This window comes from Cimex lectularius, unplaced genomic scaffold (genome assembly GCF_000648675.2).
Source record: "Cimex lectularius strain Harlan isolate CLEC.00 unplaced genomic scaffold, Clec_2.1 scaffold304, whole genome shotgun sequence".
Classification (NCBI taxonomy): domain Eukaryota; kingdom Metazoa; phylum Arthropoda; class Insecta; order Hemiptera; family Cimicidae; genus Cimex; species Cimex lectularius.
The window spans coordinates 277,946-302,362 of NW_019392948.1; the positions used below are offsets into that span (position 1 = coordinate 277,946).

Sequence of the window (24,417 nt, forward strand, 5' to 3'; positions counted from 1 at the left end):
TTATTTTCAAAATCTAAAAACAATAAAAAGTGGATCAATATGGAGTCAACATCAATAAAAGAGCAAATAAATGTCTGAATAATATTTTTATTTACAAGTAAACTTTTATCATAACACATATCTACAAATTTTATTCTCTTTTAAAAATACGAAAATAATATTTAAAGTAATATGATGAATAAAAAACAGTATAATTTTTTTTTAGATCTCATCTATAATGATAATATTTGTTATAACTTAACGCTTCGTAACGTAACATATAATGATAGGTGCTTATAAAATGATAATACAGGACAGCAGAAACGAAACTTAGATGTAAAACTATATTTTCAATTTTATCAACCCCCAACAAACAAAATATAGTACATATCGTATAAAAAACAAAACAACCATCAAACATGACCAATTTGAAAATGGAAACGTACCGCAAGATCAATGTAATACGCTGATTAAACTAATGAAATAAATAAATTTTAAACAAAAAAAAAATATAACAAGCTTGAAATGTGACATATATAAATAAATTGAATATATATCACAATTTGTTTATTATCGATACAATGTACAAGATATAAAGAAACTAAATAAATACTCTTGAATAATTTTTGCAATTATTGCACCATTAGCAGTTAAAGAATAACTGTCCTGCATGTATAAAACAATATAATTACATAATTAATGTTTAGATACATATAATTTTTAATTTCCCGCATCCCGAAATATCAATTCATTGTTGTTTTTTTGTATTTTTTTGTATTTTTTCTTTTGGATGACACCTAATAGTATAACTGGTGCTAACTCACTTGACTTCGTATTTCTTTATGTAAATGACATAAGAAATCAACGTAAGATGAAGAATTGTCAAGTCCTTTGTCTTCCACCAAAAAGTGTTTCATAACCAATTCCATTTTATCTCCTTGGCGAACAAGGGTTAGCTATAAAAAAAAAAAATTAACATGTTTAAAAAAAACTGTTTAAATATTTATTATGTGTTGGAAAAAAAATGGCATACCCTCATGGTACGATGTCTCCCAGCGTTAATTGTATTTACGATGCCTCTGATTTTTTCATTAAGAGGGTTATTCAATACTGGAAGTCTATTCTTATCTGTATCTACTTGAGCAGTACTGGGCACGCCAAAAACGGCCATTACCCATTCAGAAGGCACCAAGAGACCCAACCAAAGGAACATGTAGATTCCATTTTCTACAAAAGAGATTGTTGAACATTTTCAAGAAAATAATTATACTATTTAAAAAAAATTATATTTACCCAACAAATAAACACCCTTATCTTCCATCTTGTTTGCTGAGCAGCGAATTGCCATTGGAAATTCATCATCCATTTCATGCAAAGGTAGAAGCCTTGGATAGTAGTACAACAAGGAAGAATAAATGTCCATTGTTAGGACAGCAGCCATAACATACCACCTGTCATCGACAGTCATATCCGATCCTTAAATTTTAAAAAAAACATTAAAGCTTGTCTATTTTGTATGTACTTAATTGTTATTCTTAAAATACCTCCAGATAAAGGATCGCTCTTAAGAAGGGAATTCATATACACTGGCAAGAGTTTCATACATTCAGGAAGAATAAGTTGGCCAGCTGATGTTGGCGAAGCACAATTTTTACGGTAACATGCTAAAATTTGGGCCGATACCGTAACAAGGTTGTCTTTAACCACCCTTGCTGGTGTATCCAGAATTTTGACCACAGCTGTAGAAAAAAAAATCGATAAAACAAACCGGTAAACAAAACACAAATTGTAAAACGTACATTGTTTAAAAAAGAAGTTCATTATCGTGTCGAGTTCGCAGGTCTTGTAAATATCCGACATCTGGGAACAAGTCTTTAACGCCAAATTGATTATTCGTATCCTTCTTTGGCCGGTAAGGGATGTGTACAAGAGAGCAGTTTGTATGTACACTGTTGAATCTTCAGGTAATTTGTCGTCATGTTTGATCTCTACTGCCACAGCCTAAAAAAAATTAAAATAAATAATGGAAGATAATTTACAAAGCCTACATCTAGCAAAATTTGTTATTAATAGTTCTGGTGAGATAGATTTTTTCAACAAAAAAAATTTTCCCTACAGACTTAATTTACTCTTTGAGGCTTTATTTACAATCACGATAAAAGAAGTTGTGTGATAAAATTAAAATGGGACTCCCTGCAAATGTATACATTTTAACTCGACTGCGTAAGACGCAACATGTGCGCCAAGCCAACTGTCCTAGGTGTGGTGTCTGCGTCCTCAAATTTATACTTTTCAACTTTCCCTCTATTTCACCCGTTACACAATTCTGTACGAAATCCCTACACCTGCCTCAGAAAAGGCAAAAAAATTCAACTTGAAGAATTTTTTTATTTATTCTGTAAAGGCTACACACTCGTAGACAAAAACATGCAACTCATGTCTGTAGGCAAAGTACTGCAATTGTCAATAGAAAAATTGGGAACGAATCGCTTGTCAATCGACAAAAATTGGTAGTCTATTTCATACAACGCGTGTTATATGAAAACAAATAAATAAATAACAAGGCTGTGAGTTAAGGGGCTGAAGATGATTATAAAATAATTGAAAAGCTTCCCATGTAAATAAACCTGCTGGAACTAAAGGCTTATATTTATTTATTTATTTTAAAAAACTTAATCAAGTGTAAAAAAAGCATAATGAGTTGACATTCTAAAATAATTGCAAATTTTTGGTTCATAATCTCGTAATTTTGGTTAGAATGTAAAGAACATATTATTGTGAATTTATTTCTTAAAATCGACCCAATAACTCTTTTGTCCTCTGTCTTCTTAGTTTATAGCAGCAATAGAGATATCACAGGAAAACAACTTCTTGATTTCTATCATAAAATTGCTCTAGTCCATGCTCTCCATGTGTTCACTACAAGCGCCGGTTTACACTCAATAAATTGCGCAATTCAATGCCCCATGGGTACTAAGCCTTAGGGAAAACACAGATGGCACTGCAATGCTACTTGAGATGGGTAACCAATTCTATCCTGGATCCTCCTGGTTAAACTCGTTGTGCCATGTTAGCCAAGTCGTGTACTGTGTCATACCTTTACCGAACTAAGTTCTTAGGACTTAGATCGAGGTATACTGGGTATTGGCTCGTCTTTATAGACACGTCTAAGACTGACAGTGTGGTATGTGCCATATATCGCGAGGGTGCATCCACTTCATGGTCACTCCCACCACACTGTAGGGTTATTTACATGGCAGAACTGTATGCAATCTGGCATGTGCTGGGGTGATTCGAGACAATGGTGGTTCTACTTAGTCAGCCTGGTTACTGCTGTAAGGTTCACCCTTGACCTCTCGTAGTGCTTTTGTTGGAGAGATACCATGAACCAACTGCATCTTGGCAAAATGGTGGTTACTATCTGGGTATCTTGACTCATAGGACTGGAGTGCAATGAAAAGGCAGACAAGGTGGCTTAAGCTGGGACATCCCAACCTCCAAACTTAACAACCACGATCCCCTCTGACGCTAAGAATACAATAAAAAACATTCTTAAAAGAGGTGGCAGCGTCAATGGGCCGGATTGACAGAGAAGCCCTCATGTATCAATAGCACTGTCAATGGGTGCCTTCAGAGGATCTGACTTGTAGAAGGTCATCCTCACCCGATTAAGAATAGGCCATGCAAGGTTGACGCACAGTCTCTTACTTTTGGGCCAAAGACTATGTATGTGTCCGGCATGCAAAGAAAGGTTGTTCGATCTGTCCCACCTAATTGAATGGTGCAATTCCTTGGCTCCATAGAGAGAGTGCGTAGGAACACCACCCAATTGGAGAATTGTGCTTGAGCTGGTCCCCTGTTCCAATTCTTGGAGGTAACGGTGTTCTGTATTATTGTATTCTATTAAACACCAGTAATAATAATGGTGTTTGTAACCTAGTTTGCATAGAGAATGAGTGTATTTATTAGAGTGAAAGTGTGATCGACCAATGGCGGAACAAGTACTCCATCGACCCTCAATTAAATTAGTTGTATAATATGTATAAAGGTTGTGTTGAGAGTGAGTGTATTTATTAGGGTGAATGTGTCATCGACCGATGGTGGAATATCAAGTACTCCATCGACCCTCAATTAGATTAGTTGTATAATATGTGTAAAGCCAGAAACACACTTACCCGATGCTACGCCATGCGGCGCTACCCGACGCAAACCCAAACTCCGATTTTCCATAAGGTTGCATTACCCCCGTGCACATCTACCCGATGCTACCCGACGCAAATCCAAACTCCGATTTTCCATAAGGTTGCATTACCCCCATGCACATCTACCTGATGCTATGCCACGCTAACCTACCCGACGTTCTGCGATCCCCACTGCCCAGATTTTCGTCGGGTCGCATCGACTACAGTCGAAGACAAAAGAACCGGACACTTATATTTTTATTCAAACTACATGAATTATTGTCGTTATATTAATTACAACATACTTATTTTAATATAAACCAAATTAACTGTGATTAAAAATTACTTTTTATTTAAAAAATTAATTTTAATGGTTTGGTAGAAAATTAATCAAAACACCAGAATACGATTTTTTGATATAATGAATTTAACTAACAATTTATTGTACTCGCTTCAGCGGTACATATACTAAAAATGGAACAATTTATTACACGGTTTTGCTCATAAAATTTAATTAATAATTTATTCATAGTTTTGCTCGTAAAATTACACCATTTTGTAATGTCGGGTAGCATCAGAACAGGACACTCATATTTTTTGTAGTTTATTTCAAACTAAGTACATGCAATTTTGTCGTTATATTAATTACATGTTATTTTAATGTAAACCAAATTAAACAAGATAAAAAATGCATAAGTTTTTATAAACATTTACTTATACCATACATAATTTATAAACAATTATGATGGTTAAGAGTAACTTTATTTAAAACAATTAAGATTAACAAACAATTTATTAGATGGTTGTGCTCATAAAATTTAAATAACAATTTATTACAAGGTTTTGCTCAAAATAGTGCATTAAGAACAAACGATGCATTGCGACTGTGATCGTGATTATTATCATAAACGCTGTGGACTGTACGCGATGTGTACTTGCGTCGGATAGATGTACACACCCCACCAGAACGTGGGAAGGCATCAGGTAGCATCGGGTAGCGTCGCATGGCGTAGCATCGAGTAAGTGTGTTCCCGGCAGGTTGTGTTGAGAGTGAGTGTATTTATTAGAGTGAATGTGTGATCGACCAATGGCGGAACGAGTACTCCATCGACCCTCAATTAAATTAGTTGTATAATATGTGTAAAGGTTGTGTTGAGAGTGAGTGTATTTATTAGGGTGAATGTGTAAAGTGAGATGGTCAATGGCAGAATATCATTCACCCTCAATTAACTTAGTTGTATGATGCATGTAAAGGTTGATGGAGAAGAGAAATATCGAGAACTCTATCCCCCTAATTGAATAAATGGTATAAAGGTGGCCATTCACGATCGCTCCAAGCAGTCCAAACGTAGCGACGCCGTTCCAAAAACCACTGACTCAATGGCCAAACTGAACTGGCATGCCCGTCTGTGCCGAATATTCGATCGGTCCAAACTCCATAGCGCCACTCCAAATATCTACGGTGCAACGACGGCATGGCGCGTTCGTGAATGGGAAAACCTGGCATGGAGGGTGGGGATTTTGGCGTGGTGGCCTGGTCGTGAATGGGAAAACCCTCGTTTTTTTGGCGCAGTCTCCGTCTTTCTGTCACTGAGCAAACATCTCCATCGTACATTCTCAAAAAGTCAAAAATGTTTATTCTTTATTGGTAATGACATCCAATTGAGATTTTATTGTTGAGGTGATTCATATATTCACTCCTACTTAAGGTGGCCATTCATGATCACTCCAAATGGAGCTGTACGGCTTGGCGCGGTTCCATTTGGAGTGATCGTGAATGGCCACCTTAAGTAGGAGTGAATGTATTTAAGAATGAATGTGAGTACGAATGGGTCTGGTTGCATGCTTTGGGTGCTTGAATTGACCTAGCTGTTGACAGCACCTCCTCCCAGAGCCTGGGGAGGTCTGCCTCCAGACAGCCAATACCTAGAGTGGATAGTTCTCAAGTCTGCCGACAGTTTACTGTAAATCACAAAAGCTAGAATTCCTGGGGGGAGAAGCAAAAAAGACTCAACTTGGCACATGTTTTTACATATGTCTGTACATGTGCAGACTTTAGTGTGTATAAATCCAAATCCAAATCATCATATAGGTCATATTTTTCAATTCTACCTTTGAACAACCAACATAATTTAATTTCTGGAAAAAAATACAAAAATGGACAGTACCTTATCGGGGTCGATACATGCCAATTCGATATCAGTTGTATTCGACATGTAAAAATGGCCATAGAAATCCGTTGGACGGACACCCGTTGACGTCCTGACCCTCATGATTGCATCGAATGCACATAATCGCCTGATATCCTTTTCTACATCTGCCACCAGTCTTTCGCCATCTAGATCAGCCTACAAAAAAAATATATAAAAAAATTTAAAATTGAGAAACAATCTAACTATTTAGTATTCAAAGTACATACCTGAAAGTAGGCATACTTATAAACCTCTCCTCCTGTCAACCTACAAACTTGACCGATTGTTGCAAGGTCGATGTACGAGTTGTAGAGAGCAAATAAGTCAACACTGCAGCCAGCTGCCACACACTCCTGCCCTAAATTGTTGTAAAACGTATTCTGTGGTGCTAAAAAAAATCAAACAACAATAAATAAATGCACAATTGGAATTAATTTTAAATTTTTTAAATTTCCTTTAATCAAAAAATTAATAATATGAACTATTGTTTCTACATTTGCTTTGTAAAAAAAATAGATAATAGAGATAAATTGCAGTAATACTCACTTAATACTGTCTTTTCTTTGTCAGTGCCGAGTAATTTTCTGTCATCCCTATTTTTTAATTTTCCAGGAGCTTCACAAGTAGGCAGCGAAGAGTGGAAAACAAGAAGTTTTCCAGCACAATTAGAAGCCTATTATTTTATATTATTAATAAAAGAATTTATTTATTAAGGAAATATTAAAAGTTACTAATTACTTTAAGGACTTCAAGTCCAGCTTGAATAGCAGGGCCTAAAATTGTTTCGGTTTCTTTTGTGTCGGCAAACATAGCTGGAATCTGCTGCATCAGTGTGTCGATCAAGCTTTCCGATTCCTGTGCATCTGCTAAAGAGCCGTCCAACAAAGGCATGAACATTTCTTGAGTGTCTCCCACGATCAACATCTGTGGCTGGCCGAGTGTTGGCTATAGAGGGGGGAAAATATATTAAAAATCAACTGATTAAGTGCATAAAATTTTTAAATAACATGTATTAAACAATTATAATCCTTACTTTAATATTGTAAAAATGAACAGAACTGTTGTATGTGATGAATCCAACTTTCAACGATGATTTTTCTTGGCCGCGCTCTTTTGGTAGGCATTGCAAGAACGATTTCATCTGGCTGCATATAAGCGAGACCAGGCCGGATTTCACATTATTGTAAGATACGTCAATTAAAAAAATTAGAGCAGGGGGCTTGGGTGGTACATTTTCCTGTGTAACAAAGAATAAATCATTGTTTTCATATTTATACAATAAAATACTATTTAAAGTAAAATGAGTTCTTACACGACAATATTCTTTGGTGGCGATAATATCATAAGTCCCAAGAATTAGTTCAGCCCTTTCAAATCTATCCACCCTTAATCCAGTATGGTCCAAATGTTGGAAATATTCCTCAGGCACTACAAAGACATATTATAGTGGTGACGGTCTCAAAAGAAGTATGATGAAAATTACCTTCAGTCGAAGCAGTACAAAGTAGGCAGTGAAAACGCCTCCCACCATCAAAGAACTGCATGTTTGGACACATATATGCCTTACACCTGATGCACCTGACAGGGCCAATTTCACCGAAATCTACCAGAGGAGGCAACTGTTCTTCCTCCATCACGTCAGCCATCGGGCTGATGACAAGACCAAAAGGCACAGCAGTCTGCTTGATAAGATCAGCGCTGATTGGAATGTTGTACATAGTGGAGCGGATGAATCTCGGGCTTGCGTTGCCTTGGTCATTAACGATAAAATCTGTTGTCACGAGTGGAGGAACTTGACCCTTCTGATTGGTATAAAATATCCCTGATTTGGTCCGTTGGTCTTCTTCCATCACTTGCATCTGAAATACAAATAGATTATAATCTAAAAGTTTATATAATCTAATAAAAATGCGTAAACACTTACAGGACTTGGCATTAAATCTGGGTCTAGCCTTTTTTGAGGTTGTTGTTGGTCGGGATAACTCGGCTGGGCTGCTGGATAGGGATGTTGTCCTTGCTGGTGATAGCCTGGTTGTGGTGGTGGGTAAGAACCGGGTGATGAGGCTCCGTGGTATGCCGCTTGCTGGTTAGGCTTGAATGAAAAAAAAAAAAAATTATGCATATAACATCCTTGTCATGATCGCTATGCTTGAAACTATGCATGCACAATTTGCAATTGTAGTGACCACGTATCCAATATTGTGGAGGCAGTAAAAGGCAATGATTTGAAGTATGAATATCGTACAGAATTAATATCAAATAGTGAACAAGTGACAAATCTATTCATTTTCAGGTATGTTTTGTACGAAACCAATGTAGGAATAATTTTGTATATTATAAAACTAATTCTGTAAATAAATTAACATTTTCAAGAATACATTGATTTATATAAAAAAAAGTCATAAAAAAATGTCACAGTGCAAAGCCTACCATCATGGGAGGATGCCCAGGCTGCTGGTGCATAGATGGTGGCATGTTCGGTTTTGCTGTACTGTTTGGATCAGGCATTCCATTTCCATGCATTTGGCCAGGGCCTCCGTTTATCATTGGATAACCATGGCTTGGATAATTCTGCATTGGGGACTTCATACCCATTGGATTCTGAAAATAAAATATGTTCAGTAATTTTAATCCTAGACAAGAAAATTATGTTGTTCATTGATTATCAGTTATTTTATTTTAAAAGAACATTTTTTTAATACGGAAAAAGGTGATCACAGACCATTGTTTTACGATCAGTATTGTTCATATAAACAATACAACAAATTATAATTTGAATACAAGCTTAAAAAACTAGTCAACTTCAGTACATAAATCAGTCATTTCTAATTATAAACGTAGGTTCTTATGTGCTTAATTTTTTTTGTCCGGGCATGCAAGTTGCTTAAGGATAATCACTTGTGGTGAAAATTTCATAATGTAAAAGTCTGCTATAACACCAGATTTTCAACATTATCTTTTTCCGTGAATCAGTACTTTTAGAAAAGTAAAATTGGGTCAGTAACAAGAATGAAATTTAAAAAAACATGTAATTAATATCAAAAATGTAAACAAAATTATCTACGATTCCTTATTTAAAACATTATATTACGCAATGTGATGTGGGGTTAATAAAGATTTATTTTTATGTGTGGTGATTAGTGACCATTAATCGATAATTATTCTTTATTAATTTATTATTATCTTGTTAAACCAAGATACTGAATATAAAAAATAGTTCTAGGGAAGTAAACTATAAAGAAACTTCACTTACCATTTGCTGGGTTGGCTGCATTGGTTGGGGTCCGTTTAGATTCATGTTGGCCATGTTTTTAACCAGATGGTTTTGCGTTGGCATTGGCATGCCTAGTTGTGGTGGACCAGTGTTCATTGGAGGAGCCATGTTATTTTGATGTCCTAAGTTCATTTGTGGGCCCATGTTATTTTGAGGTGCCACATTTTTTTGAGGTCCTAAGTTCATTGGTGGGCCCATGTTATTATGTAGGGGCCCAGGAGGCATCATGCTAGCGTGGGTTGAAGTAGGTGGCATCATACCATAATTTGATGTAGGTGCCATCATATTGCCAGTGGCCAAATTCGGTGGCATCATACCACGATTTGAAGAAGGAGGCATCATGTTGCCGTGGTTTGAAGTTGGAGACATAACATTGGCAGGAGTCGTAGTTGGAGGCATATTGGCATGGTTTGAAGTCGGAGACATCATATTAGCAGGAGTCGAAGTTGGTGGCATGTTGGCATGATTTGAAGCTGGGGGCATCATATTAGCAGGAGTTGAAGTTGGAGGCATGTTGGCATGATTTAAAGTTGGGGGCATCATATTAGCAGGAGTCGAAGTTGGAGGCATATTGGCATGATTTGAAGTTGGGGGCATCATATTAGCATGAGTTGAAGTTGGAGGCATATTGGCAAGATTTGAAGTAGGGGGTACCATGTTGGGTTGGTTTGAAGTTGGAGGCATCATGTTTGGTTGGTTTGACGTTGGGGGCATCATATTTGGCTGGTTTGACATTGGGGGCATCATGTTATCATGGTTGGATGTGGGAGGCATCATGTTAGCTAAGGTCGTGGTTGGTGGCATAATTTTATTTTGCAATGGAGCCATGCTTTGAGTAGTAGGGTTTTGTGTCGGTGGCAATTTGTTTTGAGACATTTGTGGCAAAGGCATCTGGTTTATATTTTGCGATTGAAGGTTCGGTTGTGGGGCCTTATTCTGCATCATCATCGACGGCATCTGTCCTTGATTCATATTAGGAGGTAGGTTTGAATTCTGATTGAAAGATGGCGGCACATTTACATTCTGCTGGCCGAAAGATGCCATCTCAGCTCTGGGCTCTCTCATCGGTGATTCTTGTGATTGCACTCCTAAAAATAATAACATTTGAATTACATATTTTTTTACACGCAATAAATTAAATATAAAACCAGATTAACCATTCTGAGGAGGCTGATTTTGTTGTTGAGGCACTTGACTACTTGGAGGCATCTGGTTTCCTAGAGGAGGAGGGTATGCACCATATCCTTGTGGCGCCATATAATGGGGCTGCTGTGGCTGAGCCATATACTGTGGATTCATGGCTTGCAATTGACTAAATCGATCATCAAAATAAACCTGAAAGAAAATTTCTTCTTAATAAAATACTATTTAAAATGCTATTTCAGCGAATGTCCCAAGTCATAACTCCCAAATTTTACCTTCTGCTTGTATAAGAAGGATTGAAAAAAGGTTGTTCGTGTTAAATTAATATTATATACAAGAAACAGAAAGACTTTCATTAAGCATACCCTTAACAAAAATAATGAACTTATAAGTCGACAAACTAATAATATATGATAAATATAAGCTTAGTTGCCAAATTTTTAAGTACTTTTGTGTATTTAAAAACAACCAACTCTATTGCAATTGCAGTTATTTTTAAATTAAATGTTTACAAATTGAATGATTAAGATTTGAAAAGTTGTGACCTAATCAACAAAAGTGAAAGTGTATTACACAACAATCTGAGCTCATCTTCAGTGTCACGGTTCTGTTAGGTTGAGCTGACCTAAGATGATAAACATTTCTGAAAAGACTTAAAAGGAAAAAAATATTCATAAAGAGATTCTATTTATTTAATATTTTGTGCGTTTTTATAAAATAACCGGCAAAAATAAAATTACAAAGAACTTAATCCATATTTGTTTAGTGATCATAATTGACCATATGAATTATTCCAACTATTCTTTTTATCTAAGGTTTTTCGTTGAGATGAAAAAATCAGTGTCATGAGCGGGATTCGAACCCAAGACCTTCGGCTCAATTTGCTGCTCTAACCATTTGAGCTATTGTGACTTCAATACTCTCGGACACCAACTCATCTCAACCTACAACCTTTTGAATTTTCCCTCTTTTTGTCATATTTTCAAATTTTGTGGAGTTGGTGTCCGAGGGTATCAAAGTCACAATAGCTCAAGAAGTTAGAGCAGCGGTGTATTGAGCTGAAGGTCATGGGTTCTAATCCCGCTCTAGACACTAATTTTTAATCTCAACCAAAATCCTTACATAGAAAGAATAATTAATTGGAATAATTAATACAATCAATTATGACCAGTAAACAAATATGGATTAATTTAATTTAAAAATAAGTAATTACATCACTAATTAATAGCTCCCCAGGGCCACTTCGTAAGTCGCTGAGAATCAAATCCTGGCAAATCGAATATGCCGAAAAGAGAGAAAATTCGAACAGTTGTAGGTTGAGATGAGGAGTTGGTGTCAAAGTTAGAATAGCTCAAGTGGCTAGAGCAGCATTACAAACCTATGTATCACAGGGGCGATGAGAACAACCCTTACAAACGCATTAGAAACCTTGCTAAACCTACCCCCACTAGAAATATTCATTCAAGGAGAGGCTTGGAAAAGCTCATTTAGGCTCCAGAAACAATTAAATTGGAAAGGAACTAAACAATTCGGGAATACAACTATAATCAACAAAATCAGACACCCATTATTAAACATGGGGTCTGACTACATAATCCCGGAAACAATCTTCACAACTTCCTATAAAGTCTCAACAGACTATAAAAGAGAGGAAGAACACAGGAGAGCATCACATTCAATGATATGGTACACAGATGGCTCCAAAACAAACGAAGGAACCGGATCAGGCATTTTCTGTACAAGCTCAAAATATGAGCAATCAAACTCATTAGGGAAGGATACTTCGGTTTTTCAAGCGGAAATACATGCCATCAATGCTTGTGCCCTGGAAAATCTTAGAAAAGGTTACACTTACAAAAACATCCTCATAAGATCAGACAGCCAAGCAGCTATTAAAGCATTAGCATATAAAAGAATTGCATCAAAACTAGGCCCCAAACCTATCCTTGGGATAACAAAAACGAACACAGAATTCTCCATCGTAGAATGGATCCAAGCAAAACAAAAAAGAGAAGTGGATAAACTCTAGCGGTGCTAGACATAGTAAACTTATGATGAAACAACCCTCACCAAGATTGGCAAAAACACTGCTGCAATTGGAGAGGGCAAAAGTCAGAGGAGTGGTGAGACTACTAACCGGTCACTGGTATCTGAGAAAACATCTATACAACATGGGTATGCGATGATCCCATCTGCAGATTATGTAATGAGGAGGAGGAAACAGCCACTCATATCATCTTCGAATGCGAAGCAACAACTCAATGGAGGTTTAACCTAACATAAGGAAAAGACTTAGGGAATCAAATTGCAGCAACAACAGTCAATGACCTGATACTTCTAAGAAGAAAGATTGAGTCTATTGACTGAACTAAGGAACTAGGAAGGTACAATAAGCCAAAAGGCTGCAGTGTCTGGGGAATACAAACCCCGCTTCCTAGTATCCTTTCCACCATACCATACCATACTGAGGGTACTGAAAATGGAGCCAAAGGTCGTGGGTACAAATCCCACTCATGGCACTAATTTTTCATCTCAACCAAAAATCTTAGATAAAAAGAATTAATTATAAAGAACACAGGTAATATCCACAGATCAGGCGTACTATTATTATTATTATTATTATTATTAAAGAAATATGTGATGATTTTATTATCAAGTTTCTTCCGTCTGATTTACAAGATTCTAACTTGAGGGTCTGACGCTCAGAAAGAATTAACGACTTTCACAGACAAATTTCATCTGGTTAGTCACAGCTGAATTGGGCTCGTTAATTGCTAAAACATCTACTACAAAGCAAACACATAAACGATGTGGCAGTGACTTTTAACCAATATGTCAATGAACTTGCATTTATTTGTTCTCGTTCGTTTTTATGTTTTTCTTTTTGTCTTAACCATAACAAATGACCACAAGGTGAATGTTTAAATCTATTTCTTTTGATTTGATAAAAAATATTTAACCAAATCTTTATTAAACAAGCCATTATTGTATTGCCATTATAATAGTCAAAACTTTACAAACCATTAACATTTATTAATTTAGAATGACATTAAAATGATTAATGAATGATTCCTTGTTTATAAACATTGTTTTAGGCCATTCAACAAAAACCCAAGTTTATACAGAAATATTTACAAAACAATAGTAAAAAAGAAAAACTTTTGCTACACTAGCCAATTCAAATTGCTAAATCTTAAAGTACCACTAGTTGAATATATTAAGTATATTATTTTTGCCCTTTTAATCAGTTGAGCTGAGTGATGGCTATTTTTAAGTTTATTGGCTTGCAAACAACACAATTACATTTCCCCACTTCTCCGTTCTTTCATCGTCCCGATGTAACATCAAACTCAAATAGAAATTGTTCTAAGGAAGAAATTGAGGTCAGGCTGTTAGAATTTCATCAATTTTAACTGTTATTAACAACTGAAGATGGCCGTGTTGGAAACAAAACTTTCTTATGTAAAATCACGGCCAGTTCCAATACTAGATGTCAATCAATTTTCAATTATCTCCGTCTGTCTATGTTCACATAACAATTCAAGAGTGTGACTATTTCAAATTGTTTAAACCATAAACTAAAACTAAAGAAGCTTGATTAAAAGCAAACTTTTGTATTGGAAATTAAAAAGAAATTATTTTTATTTCCTTATTTGTAAAAATCATGCCTTCAACTTTCATTATACCTAACATTAGCTTAACATTAATAACTTTGATAACTGATATTCATTTCTCCGAACTTAATACAATTATTTAACTTTTGAGATTGGTGGCCTGTGGTCTGTGGTGACAGGTACCTGTAATTTGTTTGTATAATTTTGGTCTATCCTCGCTGGGCAGGTCTGTCAAGTATATTTCAACATTCTGCCATTTTCAGAGCTAGGCTATAAGAAGGCACAATAACCATCTACTGATAATGGCCAAGAAGCCAAAATAAGCCTGACAGTCCAACGCAGCAAGGAAAGGCAGGTCAAAACGATCAGTAACGACCGAATTACAATTATTTAAATTGTGACGGACCTGGTTGTTTCTGTTCATTTTGGTCTGCCATTCCTGTCAGAAGCTGAAACGCATATGATACATCGACAAAAAAATATCAGGCAGCATCAAACTACATAATTACATAACTTGATATGACAATTCTTGACATTTTCAACCTATTGTTTTCAGTTAATTAATTAAAAATTTTCAAGCTTTATCTCTTACACAACTAAACTAAATATAAATGTTCCAATTTATAATCTCAATGATCAGAATAATAATTACTTAACTAAGGAGAGAATTCTCGACAATACCGAAAACAGTAAGGAGATTATATATGAAAATAAACTTTTTTCCTTAGACCCAAATGGCATCAGGGAAAAGGAATTTGTATATTACGAGTATTAGTAGAGGAAAAATTAGGATTTCTAAGGTAATTTATAATGATCCACTCTTATATCAAATCCTCTCCAAATAATAAAGAATAAAAGAAAGAGGCAAGGTGAAAGGAGCTTCTCTATTGGCTGAATTCAGTAGACCCAGAACTCAAAGCATTCAGTGCTTGTTGAATACCGATTAATATTTCTGAATTATTGATAGAATAGACTAATTTTGTTTTTCCTTTTAGGTAAGTTCGCTAATTTTAATGACTTCAATGCTAAGTATTTATTGATTATTATTAATTGTAGTGAAATAAAAGTGCTAGAAAATATTGTTTGAAAATATATAACAATAATACTGATTACTCCAAAGATAAATTAATAATAATTTAGATGACAAATCAAACTGATCAAAGATGAAAATTGAGTGATTGAATTTCAATTTAGTAAATGTTTACTGTAGTGATTTTTTGGAGGACTGTGCTGGCCAAGTGGTTAAGGTGTCTATACTAGTAATTCTAGGTTCAAATCCCATCATAGTCTTTGGAATTTAAATACTAAAAATTTGGGGAAAAAAGTATTGTAAAGTGGTTTGGATCGCTTGTCAACGTCCACAAGGTAATTTAAGACTTTAAGCCCTCCTTATGACAAGAATTACTTATTTTACTTTACTTGCAGTGATTTGCAAGTCTTATCTGAATGCCAATTTTGCTGTGATTCTTGACAAACAAGAAGAAAAAAGAAATAATCACCATGAAATTAACCAATTAATTAACTGACCAAAGATTTATTGTTTAATTGAATTGACAATTCAGCACTGCAAAAAATGTTGAAACTGCTACATTTATTATTGTCCCTAGTCTTCTTTAAATAGTCATCTAGCAAAATTAGTAAAATACATAATATTATATGTGTACAACACACTAAACCGAATCACACATTTACTATTTGACTCCTGCTTTAAGTTATAAGTTTATGATTTTATTACAAGTGAACAATTTGAAATCAAGCATTCATAGTTTTTATTAATTCTTACCATAAATTTTTTTTTAATTTCTAGCCAGTAACAAGCAAACCAATTGCTGTCCTGGATGAATTTACCTTTCTATAGAACTACCAGCCGGTAGCCAAGGGAGAAAAGATACAATAATTACAATAATCTTGCTAATTATCAAAGGAAATTCCATGGACATTGAACCCTGGAAAATGCCCAATAAAAGAAACCAAACGGCTCGATAATAACATCCAACTTTTTCTTCAACATGCTTTATTATAAAAAACAGAGATTTGGCCTTCATTTAAGCAATATGTAGTCAAATTATATAACACTTAAAGTCTACGACCTACTAAAAGAGATAATAGTCACTTTACTCTTTATACTAGACTCTGTGGTACAAACAGAACATTCAGAGCTATCTATTAAGTCAATTTGCCATGCAAATATGTTTTGGTTTGCTGAGAAGCTGAGATTTTCTCATGTTAGGCCGAATTAGTTTTAAAAAAAATCAAAACAAATTCAAAGTCCACATGAAGCAGAAATTACAGGACATTTCATCTCATTGTCAACTTTTCTTTTAAGGATGGCACTCGATGGTAGAGTTTAAAATAGTCCAGAAACAGAACATTCAAACCATAAATGGTAAAATTGTGAACAGCAGAGCAATTTGGCTAATTAACAATTTGGTTTATAATAAATGGCTTATTTTGAGTTTGTAAGCTAATAAATTTATTTATCCCTTGCACAATATAGTACGATACAAAAATCACAACCTCTACATATCACAGAAAAATTGTGATACTTTTGCACATTAAATTTAATTTAATTTCAATTAATATTTAAGAAACATTCCAACGTCCAAACGTTTATGAGAAATCCGTTTTTTTGTGAAACTAGTATGTCAATTGCATATTTTAGGTAAGAAATAAAATTTAAGTATTCAATAACATCAGACATAAAATAGTCTTCCTTTCATTCTTGAACTCTAGAATCAGCTTCTGATTAGTTCACCCACCAGACTATTTGAAGAATAAAATTTTCAGATCTACATCTACAGAGAAAAGAGTGACAAAAGTGGTAATCTTTTGAACAGTTTACTCACAGATTATTCAAACGGCAGACAACTTGGTTTATTTATTTGTCAGCAATGATTGATGATTTAGATTTAATTTAAGTATAATTTTGTTTTAAAAATAGCAAAGTGCAAAACATTAAAGTGTAATTGTGTGAGAAACATAACACTACTTAGCCATGGCACTTAAGACTCTGCAATATACTGTTAAATAGCTTAAAAAATCCATGGCAAAAGATTAGGACAGCAAACTAATTTGGTTCATTACAAACAGATTAGTATGTATTTGTTAGTAAAAACTAAATATTTAACCGTTGCACCATACATTATAATTTTAAAAAATTCAACTTTTACATCTGGCAGAAAACTAATGACAATCACGTTAATATTAAACTTTATAATAGATTTCTGAAAAGTTAATTAACCTTCCGATGCCAAAACATGGAGGAAAAATACTGAAGTTAGTATAATTTAAGGTCTACAACATAGTAGTAAGAATCACATAACTATGGCAACCTGTTGGATAGTTAAGATTAAGGCGCCTTGGCTAAACATGTTGTAAATCAATTTGGTTCATTTTGAACCTATTTGTTAGCTAAGAAATAAATTAAATGAAGATATGCCCAATACATTTGACTGACAAAAAGAATGACGATAAGACTGACTTGGATGATCGGTAACGACCATATTACAAGTTCATCACCCCTACAGGACATAGAAATCTCACAATTTAAGAAATAAATGTTTATTTATTGCTCCATAGAGAACCAAAATTTCAACTTCTAAATCCTGCAAAAAGTATATATTTTGTCACTTGTATTGTAGGTTGTTGAACAATATACTGCAACATGGAATTTTCTTTATTAGCAGAGCATTTTCGACATCGGGAAATGAGTCTTCTTCGGTTTTAATTTCATTTGTACATCCTATAAAATTCTTTTACATTGTTTTCTAGTATTAAAATATATTATATTAGTAAATTCTATAAAATGTATAGTCGTATTATAATATATTTTAATAATAGAAAACAATGTAAACAATTTTTTTGTAGGATATCCAAATGTAATTGACACTGATGAGGATTCATGCAATAATGGTGAAAACATTCTGTTAATACAGAGAATTAAATGCTACAGTATGTTGTTCAACAACCTACAGTACAAGTGATAGAATTCTAGAGTAAACAGCAAAAAGATTAAAATATTTTGTTTAAATATATGGATATGTTGTTGGATATTTAAGATGCACTTGGAATAATTAAGAAACCTGATGGAAAAACATTAAACAGCAAGCCAAAAATCGGCTAGGGGACAGGCTCTTGGCTCGTAGACCCAGTTAAGGTCGATTTATATTAGAACGTGACGGGCATCTTACGGGACGTGTTGGAGAACGAGTCCCGTAAGGCGTTTGTATTTACATTAAACCGGGCTGCTTACGGCACAGCAGTGGCTGGGATCTTCAACTCAATTTTTCATCAGTTTTTCTAGCGTTCACGTCAGGAAATGCTTTTTGTATGTGCGCACGCGATAATAACATGAACTTTAACACTGTTGAATTAGCAGCTATTGCTGTAGCTCTTGATGAGGAAGAAGGCGAAAAGAGAAGATGGGATTTACATCCAGCTTGGAAGAAAAGGGGATAAGAAGGTGAATTCGTTACCCTCTACAAGAAGTTGAACTATGACAAGGAAAAGTTTTTATGGCTATTTTAGAATGACTCATCAATGTTTTGCACTTATGTTACGTGTTGAGTACTGACAGGGGTGGAGTTATACTATATGGGATGGGGAAAGAAAGAGCTGCGGGCTGGCTCCGGGGCGCCGTAAGGCCCTAATGTAAACTATCCTACTTGAAAACAATGAGATAATATGTTGACGTGACAGCCATCCCCGTTCCCTGCACGTTCTAATATAAATCTGCCTTTAATGTGGGTTCAATTTCCAATTTGTCCCTGGCCTTTCTTTTCTCGCTCCTCTTCCACCATCAAAAAAATATGCATACATATACCAAACTTGTCTTTCCTAACATGGAAAACTTAAGGCCATAATTAAAAATAATAATAATAAATAACAGATAAAAATAACTAATCAGCTAAATTTGGGACCTACATTCTAGTACAATATGACCACTTGACTACGGTAGCCTTAAATAGTTAAGATACCCTCCCTTGGCTAAACCTAGGACAGCAAACTAATTTCATCATAATAAATTTATTTGTTAGTTAAGAAATAAATATATAGTATAGCAAAAGGCAGTATAGCATAAAATATTCAACGTCTAAATCCCGCAGAAAAGTAATGACACTTAATCCTATTAATATTTAACTCCACAGCAGACTTCAGAATATTTAGGATTTAGAAAACAAAAAATCAGTTGAATTGTCTATATTCTACTACTATGACACTGCATGATTCTGTGGTAGCCTGTCTAATATTCAAGAAAAAACTCCCATGGTAAAATTTTTGACAGCTAACCGATTTGGTTCATAATAAAAATATTTGCAGCTAAGATAAATATTTATTATTTGGAGATCGTGACGCGCGGTCTGGTGAGGCGTAGGTTTTAGAAAAACATTTTCTTTATCATGACAACGTTTCGATTTTTATTGAGATCATCTTCAGGACCTGGGATTTACAAACATTGTTTACATTTAACAAATACATTTAGGATGTGGAAAAAAAGTGAATTTATACAATGCAAACAAATATTTTTGATATTCAATCAAAGTATTTCTACTCACAATGGCACAATTACGCAGAAAACAAACAATTTGTGTGAGTAGAAATACTTTGATTGAATATTTAAAAAAATTTTTTTTTGCATTGTATAAGTTCACTTTTTTTCCACATCAGACATGTATTTGTTAAATTTAAACATGTTTGTAAATCCCAGGCCCTAATGATTTTAGAAAACAAAAAATCAGCTGAATTGTAGGTCTATGTTCTACCACTATGACACTGCCTGACTCTGTGGTAGCCTGTCGAATATTCAAGAAAAAAACTCCCATGGCAAAATTTTGGACAGATAACCAATTTGGTTCATAATAAAAATATTTGCAGCTAAATATTTATACCTTGCACCATACAGTATAATATTACAATACAAAAAAAAATTGTCTACATCCTGCCCAATGTAATGACACTTTGTCACCCTAACATTTAATTCCACAGCCAACTTCGGAATTGTTGTAAAAACCGTATGATGAAAAAACATTAAAGAGGAAACCAAAAATCCACTAAATCAAAGGTTTACATCCTAAAAATCCAATGATCCTTGACTCTGTGGTAGCCTGTCAAATATTCAAGAAAAAACTCCATGGCAAAATTTTGCTAACCGATTTGGTTCATAATAAAAATATTTGCAGCTAAGATAAATATTTGTTATTTGGAGATCGTGAGGTGCGGTCTGGTGTGACGTAGGTTTTAGAAAAACCTTTTCTTTATCGTGCCAACGTTTCGATCTTTATTGAGATCATCTTCAGGGCTCGAAGTGTTTGTTTTCTGCGTATATGCACCATTCTTGCGGAGAGAGGGCACTCTAAACACGACAGACAAGAATGACACATCTACATGGAAAAATAACACTTTGAGCACTGAAGATGATCTCAATAAAGATCGAAACACTGGCACGATAAAGAAAATGCTTTTCTAAAACCTACGTCACACCAGACCACACCTCTACATCCTAGAAATATGAGATTGCTTTACTGTGGTAGCCTGTTTTATTTAAGACCTTAATGGCTCAAACTTGGCCAATAAACCAATATGGTTCATAATAAACCTATTTCTTAGCTAGAATTAAATATTACAGCATTTTTTAAAGCAAAATATTGTAAAATTCAACCCGCTGATGGAACATACTGGAGAAAGTAGAATAGTTTTTTGCCTTAGATTCAATATTACTTTTCAATCTGGTTTAAAGTTAAATAAAGTATTAAGACTGGTAAGTAATATTTGAAATTTGTAAGTGGTAAGTAAAATAAATGAAACGACATAGATATACATACTGAGGTGTGGTCACCTCACGATATTCCAAATAATCATTGGCTAACGGTCACTTAACACCACACATAAATATTTACATTGTTCATAATATGTTCAAAATATATTTCATGACATATTTGCAGCTAAGGTACACCTTGTACCATACAGTATTATATTACCATGCAAAAAAAATTCATCTACATCCTGCTCAATGTAATGACACATTGTCCAGTACTATGACACTGCTTGACCCTGCAAGTCAAATAATCAAGAAAAACTCAGGACAAAATTTTGGACAGCCAACCAATTTGGTTCATAATAAATATATTTCCAGTTAAGATAACTATTTGTAACTTGTACCATACAGTGCAATATTATAACGCACAAAAATTCATCTATATCCTGACCAATGAATGACATTGTCTAGTACATGACACTGCATGACTCTGTGGTATCCTGTCAAATATTCAACAAAAAAAAAAACTCTCAAAACAAAATTTTAGACAGTTAATGAATTTGGTTCATAGTAAATATATTTGTAGGTAAGATATAAATAAATATTTATTATACCTAAGATAAAAATATTGATACCTTGCACCATACAGTATAATATGTGGCGACTGGCGATTAGTGACCATTTGTCAATGATTATTCAGAAATTATGAGATGCAGTCTGGTGTGATGTAGATTTCAGAAAAACATTTTCTTTATTGTGCCAACGTTTCAATCTTTATTGAGATCATCTTCAGGGCCTGGGATTTACAAACATTGTTTAAATTTAACAAAAACATGTAGGATGTGGAAAAAAGTGAATTTATACAATGCAAATAAATATTTTTTTATATTCAATCAAAGTATTTCTACTCCCCCCCTGAAGATGATCTCAATAATGGTCGGAATGCACGATAAAGAAAATGTTTTTCTGAAACCCACATCACACCAGACCGCATCTCACGATTTCTAAATAATCCAGTATATTACAATCCAAAAAAATTCATCTACATCCTGCTCAATGTATTGATGCTTTGTCACCTTAACATTTATCTTCACAGCAGACGTTGGAATAGTTAGAAAAACCTTCTGATGAAAAAGCATTAAAGAGAAAACCAAAAATCAGCTAAATGAAAGTTCTACATCCTAGAAATACGACAATACTTGACTTTGCGGAAACTTGTTGAATTTAAGACCTTAAAGGCTTAAACTTGACCAAAAAAAACAATATGGTTCATAAAAAACCTATTTCTTTGCTAGAAATAAATATTACAGCATTTTTTTTAAAGCAAAATATTGTAAAATTCAACGCTCTGACAGAACATACTGGAGAAAACTACAATAGTTTTTTTGCCTTAGATGATTCAATATTAGTTTTCAATCTGCTTTAAAATTAAATAAAGTATTAAGACTGGTAAGTCATATTTGAAATTTGTAAGTAGTAAGTAAAATAAATGAAACGACAATTTTAAATGTCTGAAGGCGGGTACGACCAACTGACAAGATGCTGAAACTGAGCGAACAAAGATAAGGCTTTTTGACTGAATGGAAGAGGAATGAAGATAAAAAAAAAATATAGAGAAAAAATGAAGATAACGATCTCAGATAGGATGAAACGTTCAACAAAAAAATCTTAAAAAACGTTGTCTCTACCTACCCAGGATGAAATGTCAAGCATGTTTTTTGTTGTTTTAATATATTTTAATGAGTAAGTTTTTGAATTGAAAGTATTAAAAGACGAAAATTTTATGAAACGCACTTAGGGTCAATTTGTAAACAAGAAAACGTCACGTTGGAACTCGACCAATCTGTCAATCTAGTTACAATCTGCCGAGGGGAATTTTGGTTTGACCACAGGGAACTTTAAAGCGGTGCGTTTTATCGATGATATTTTTAAAGAAATATCGTGTTTTTTGCAATAGTATTATGTAAGGAGAAGAAGTGGAAAATTTAGAATGTCACTTTAAGCCCATGCCCTGGAAAAACCTGACAAAACCACCCAGCGTGGTTATTTTTAAAATGTTCCGAACCCAGAGATTTTCTTATGGATCCTTTTGTATTCTATTAAACTTGACAAGGTGGAAATACATCTAAAAAAACACCAGAGTTGTCGGGTATTCAGGTGACATGGTCTGAGCTAGAAATATAAAGTTATCCGCTTACGTCCGTTTGTCTCGAGTCTGCCGGGTCTCAGGCGCAGGGCATAATAAACAGCGGCGTAGACGGTCTGAGTTTCCTTTTTCCTTCGGGCACGCAAGAAATGACACGAGTCCTAGAGTCGTGCCGTCCAGAGCAGAGCTAGAGCCACTGCCACGTCAGGCAGAAAGTGTACTTGCGCATTGCAAATACACGTCAGTCAGTGTTGTAGGGGGAAGGACGTCTCTGGGCCGACGGACATGAGCCGGCCGCCCACCCGCCCAAACCTTTCCACAAAACAACTTCTGGACAATAATTACGTTGTTAAGATATTTAATTTTATAAAAAAATTATATTGTGTCATTATATTATTCTATATTGTGTACATCATTACATAAATCCATATCTTTATATATTTATATAATTTTAAAACTGTTTATAAATCCCAGGGCCTGAAGATGATCTCAATAAAGGTCGAAACGTTGGTAAAATAAAGAAAATGTTTTTCTAAACCTACATCACAAAAGACCGCATCTCACTATCTCCAAATAATCTTTAATTAACGGTCACTAAATTCTACAAACCTCCACCAAAAGTTATTTTACAGGCAAAACCTAATAAAATTATACAGTATTTACAAATATACCTAGGAGTTAATTAAACAAACAACTGATTTATAATTTCAATTCAATAACAAATAATTGGAAGTATGAATTATTAAATAAAAAGATTATTTCGAAATCATGAGATGCGGACTGGTGTGATGTAGGTTTAGAAAAACATTTTCTTTATCGTACCAACGTTTCGATGATTATTGAGATCATATTCAGGGCCTGGCATTTATAAACATTGTTTAAATTATACAAATATACGTGATATGTGAAAATGAATTTAAACAATGATGTACACAATATAGAAATTTTAGGTTGAGTTCTCCATCTGGCAGGCCAAAATCATCAACTGTAACAAAAGATCATATTTATCATTGTTATTGTAAATTTTTAAATTGTCATTGTAAATTAATATAACATATTTTGAAATATTATACAAATAATACTAAAAAAAACACTTATATAAAAATTATGAAAATTGGTGGGGTTGAGATGGAA

At 34.3% G+C, this 24,417-nt stretch overlaps 1 protein-coding gene across 1 annotated transcript; it reads right to left on the bottom strand.

Annotated features, from left to right (window-relative positions):
* Window positions 1–746: 746 nt before the first annotated feature.
* Window positions 747–23,653, bottom strand: LOC106669489 (protein transport protein Sec24C). Its single transcript, XM_014399010.2, has 17 exons — window positions 23,336–23,653; window positions 10,784–10,961; window positions 9,606–10,714; window positions 8,783–8,953; window positions 8,277–8,444; window positions 7,836–8,211; window positions 7,665–7,780; window positions 7,386–7,589; window positions 7,091–7,297; window positions 6,899–7,025; window positions 6,580–6,740; window positions 6,329–6,508; window positions 1,779–1,980; window positions 1,524–1,718; window positions 1,273–1,455; window positions 1,013–1,206; window positions 747–935 (listed from the first exon to the last, which is right to left on the bottom strand). The coding sequence occupies exons 2-17, from the start codon at window positions 10,923–10,925 to the stop codon at window positions 795–797; spliced, it is 3,876 nt and encodes a 1,291-aa protein (XP_014254496.1). The 5' UTR covers window positions 10,926–10,961; window positions 23,336–23,653; the 3' UTR covers window positions 747–794.
* Window positions 23,654–24,417: the final 764 nt, after the last annotated feature.

What these genes read in the sequence shown, in the direction of transcription:
- LOC106669489 (XM_014399010.2), bottom strand. Translation starts at nt 10,925, where the DNA reads ATGAATCCACAGTATATGGCTCAGCCACAGCAGCCCCATTATATGGCG. An exon ending in CCACCAAAGAATATTGTCGT is followed by an intron (nt 7,590 to 7,664) that starts GTAAGAACTCAT and finishes TTTGTTACACAG; the next exon opens with GAAAATGTACCACCCAAGCC. An exon ending in CATGTATCGACCCCGATAAG is followed by an intron (nt 1,981 to 6,328) that starts GTACTGTCCATT and finishes AATTTTTTTTAG; the next exon opens with GCTGTGGCAGTAGAGATCAA.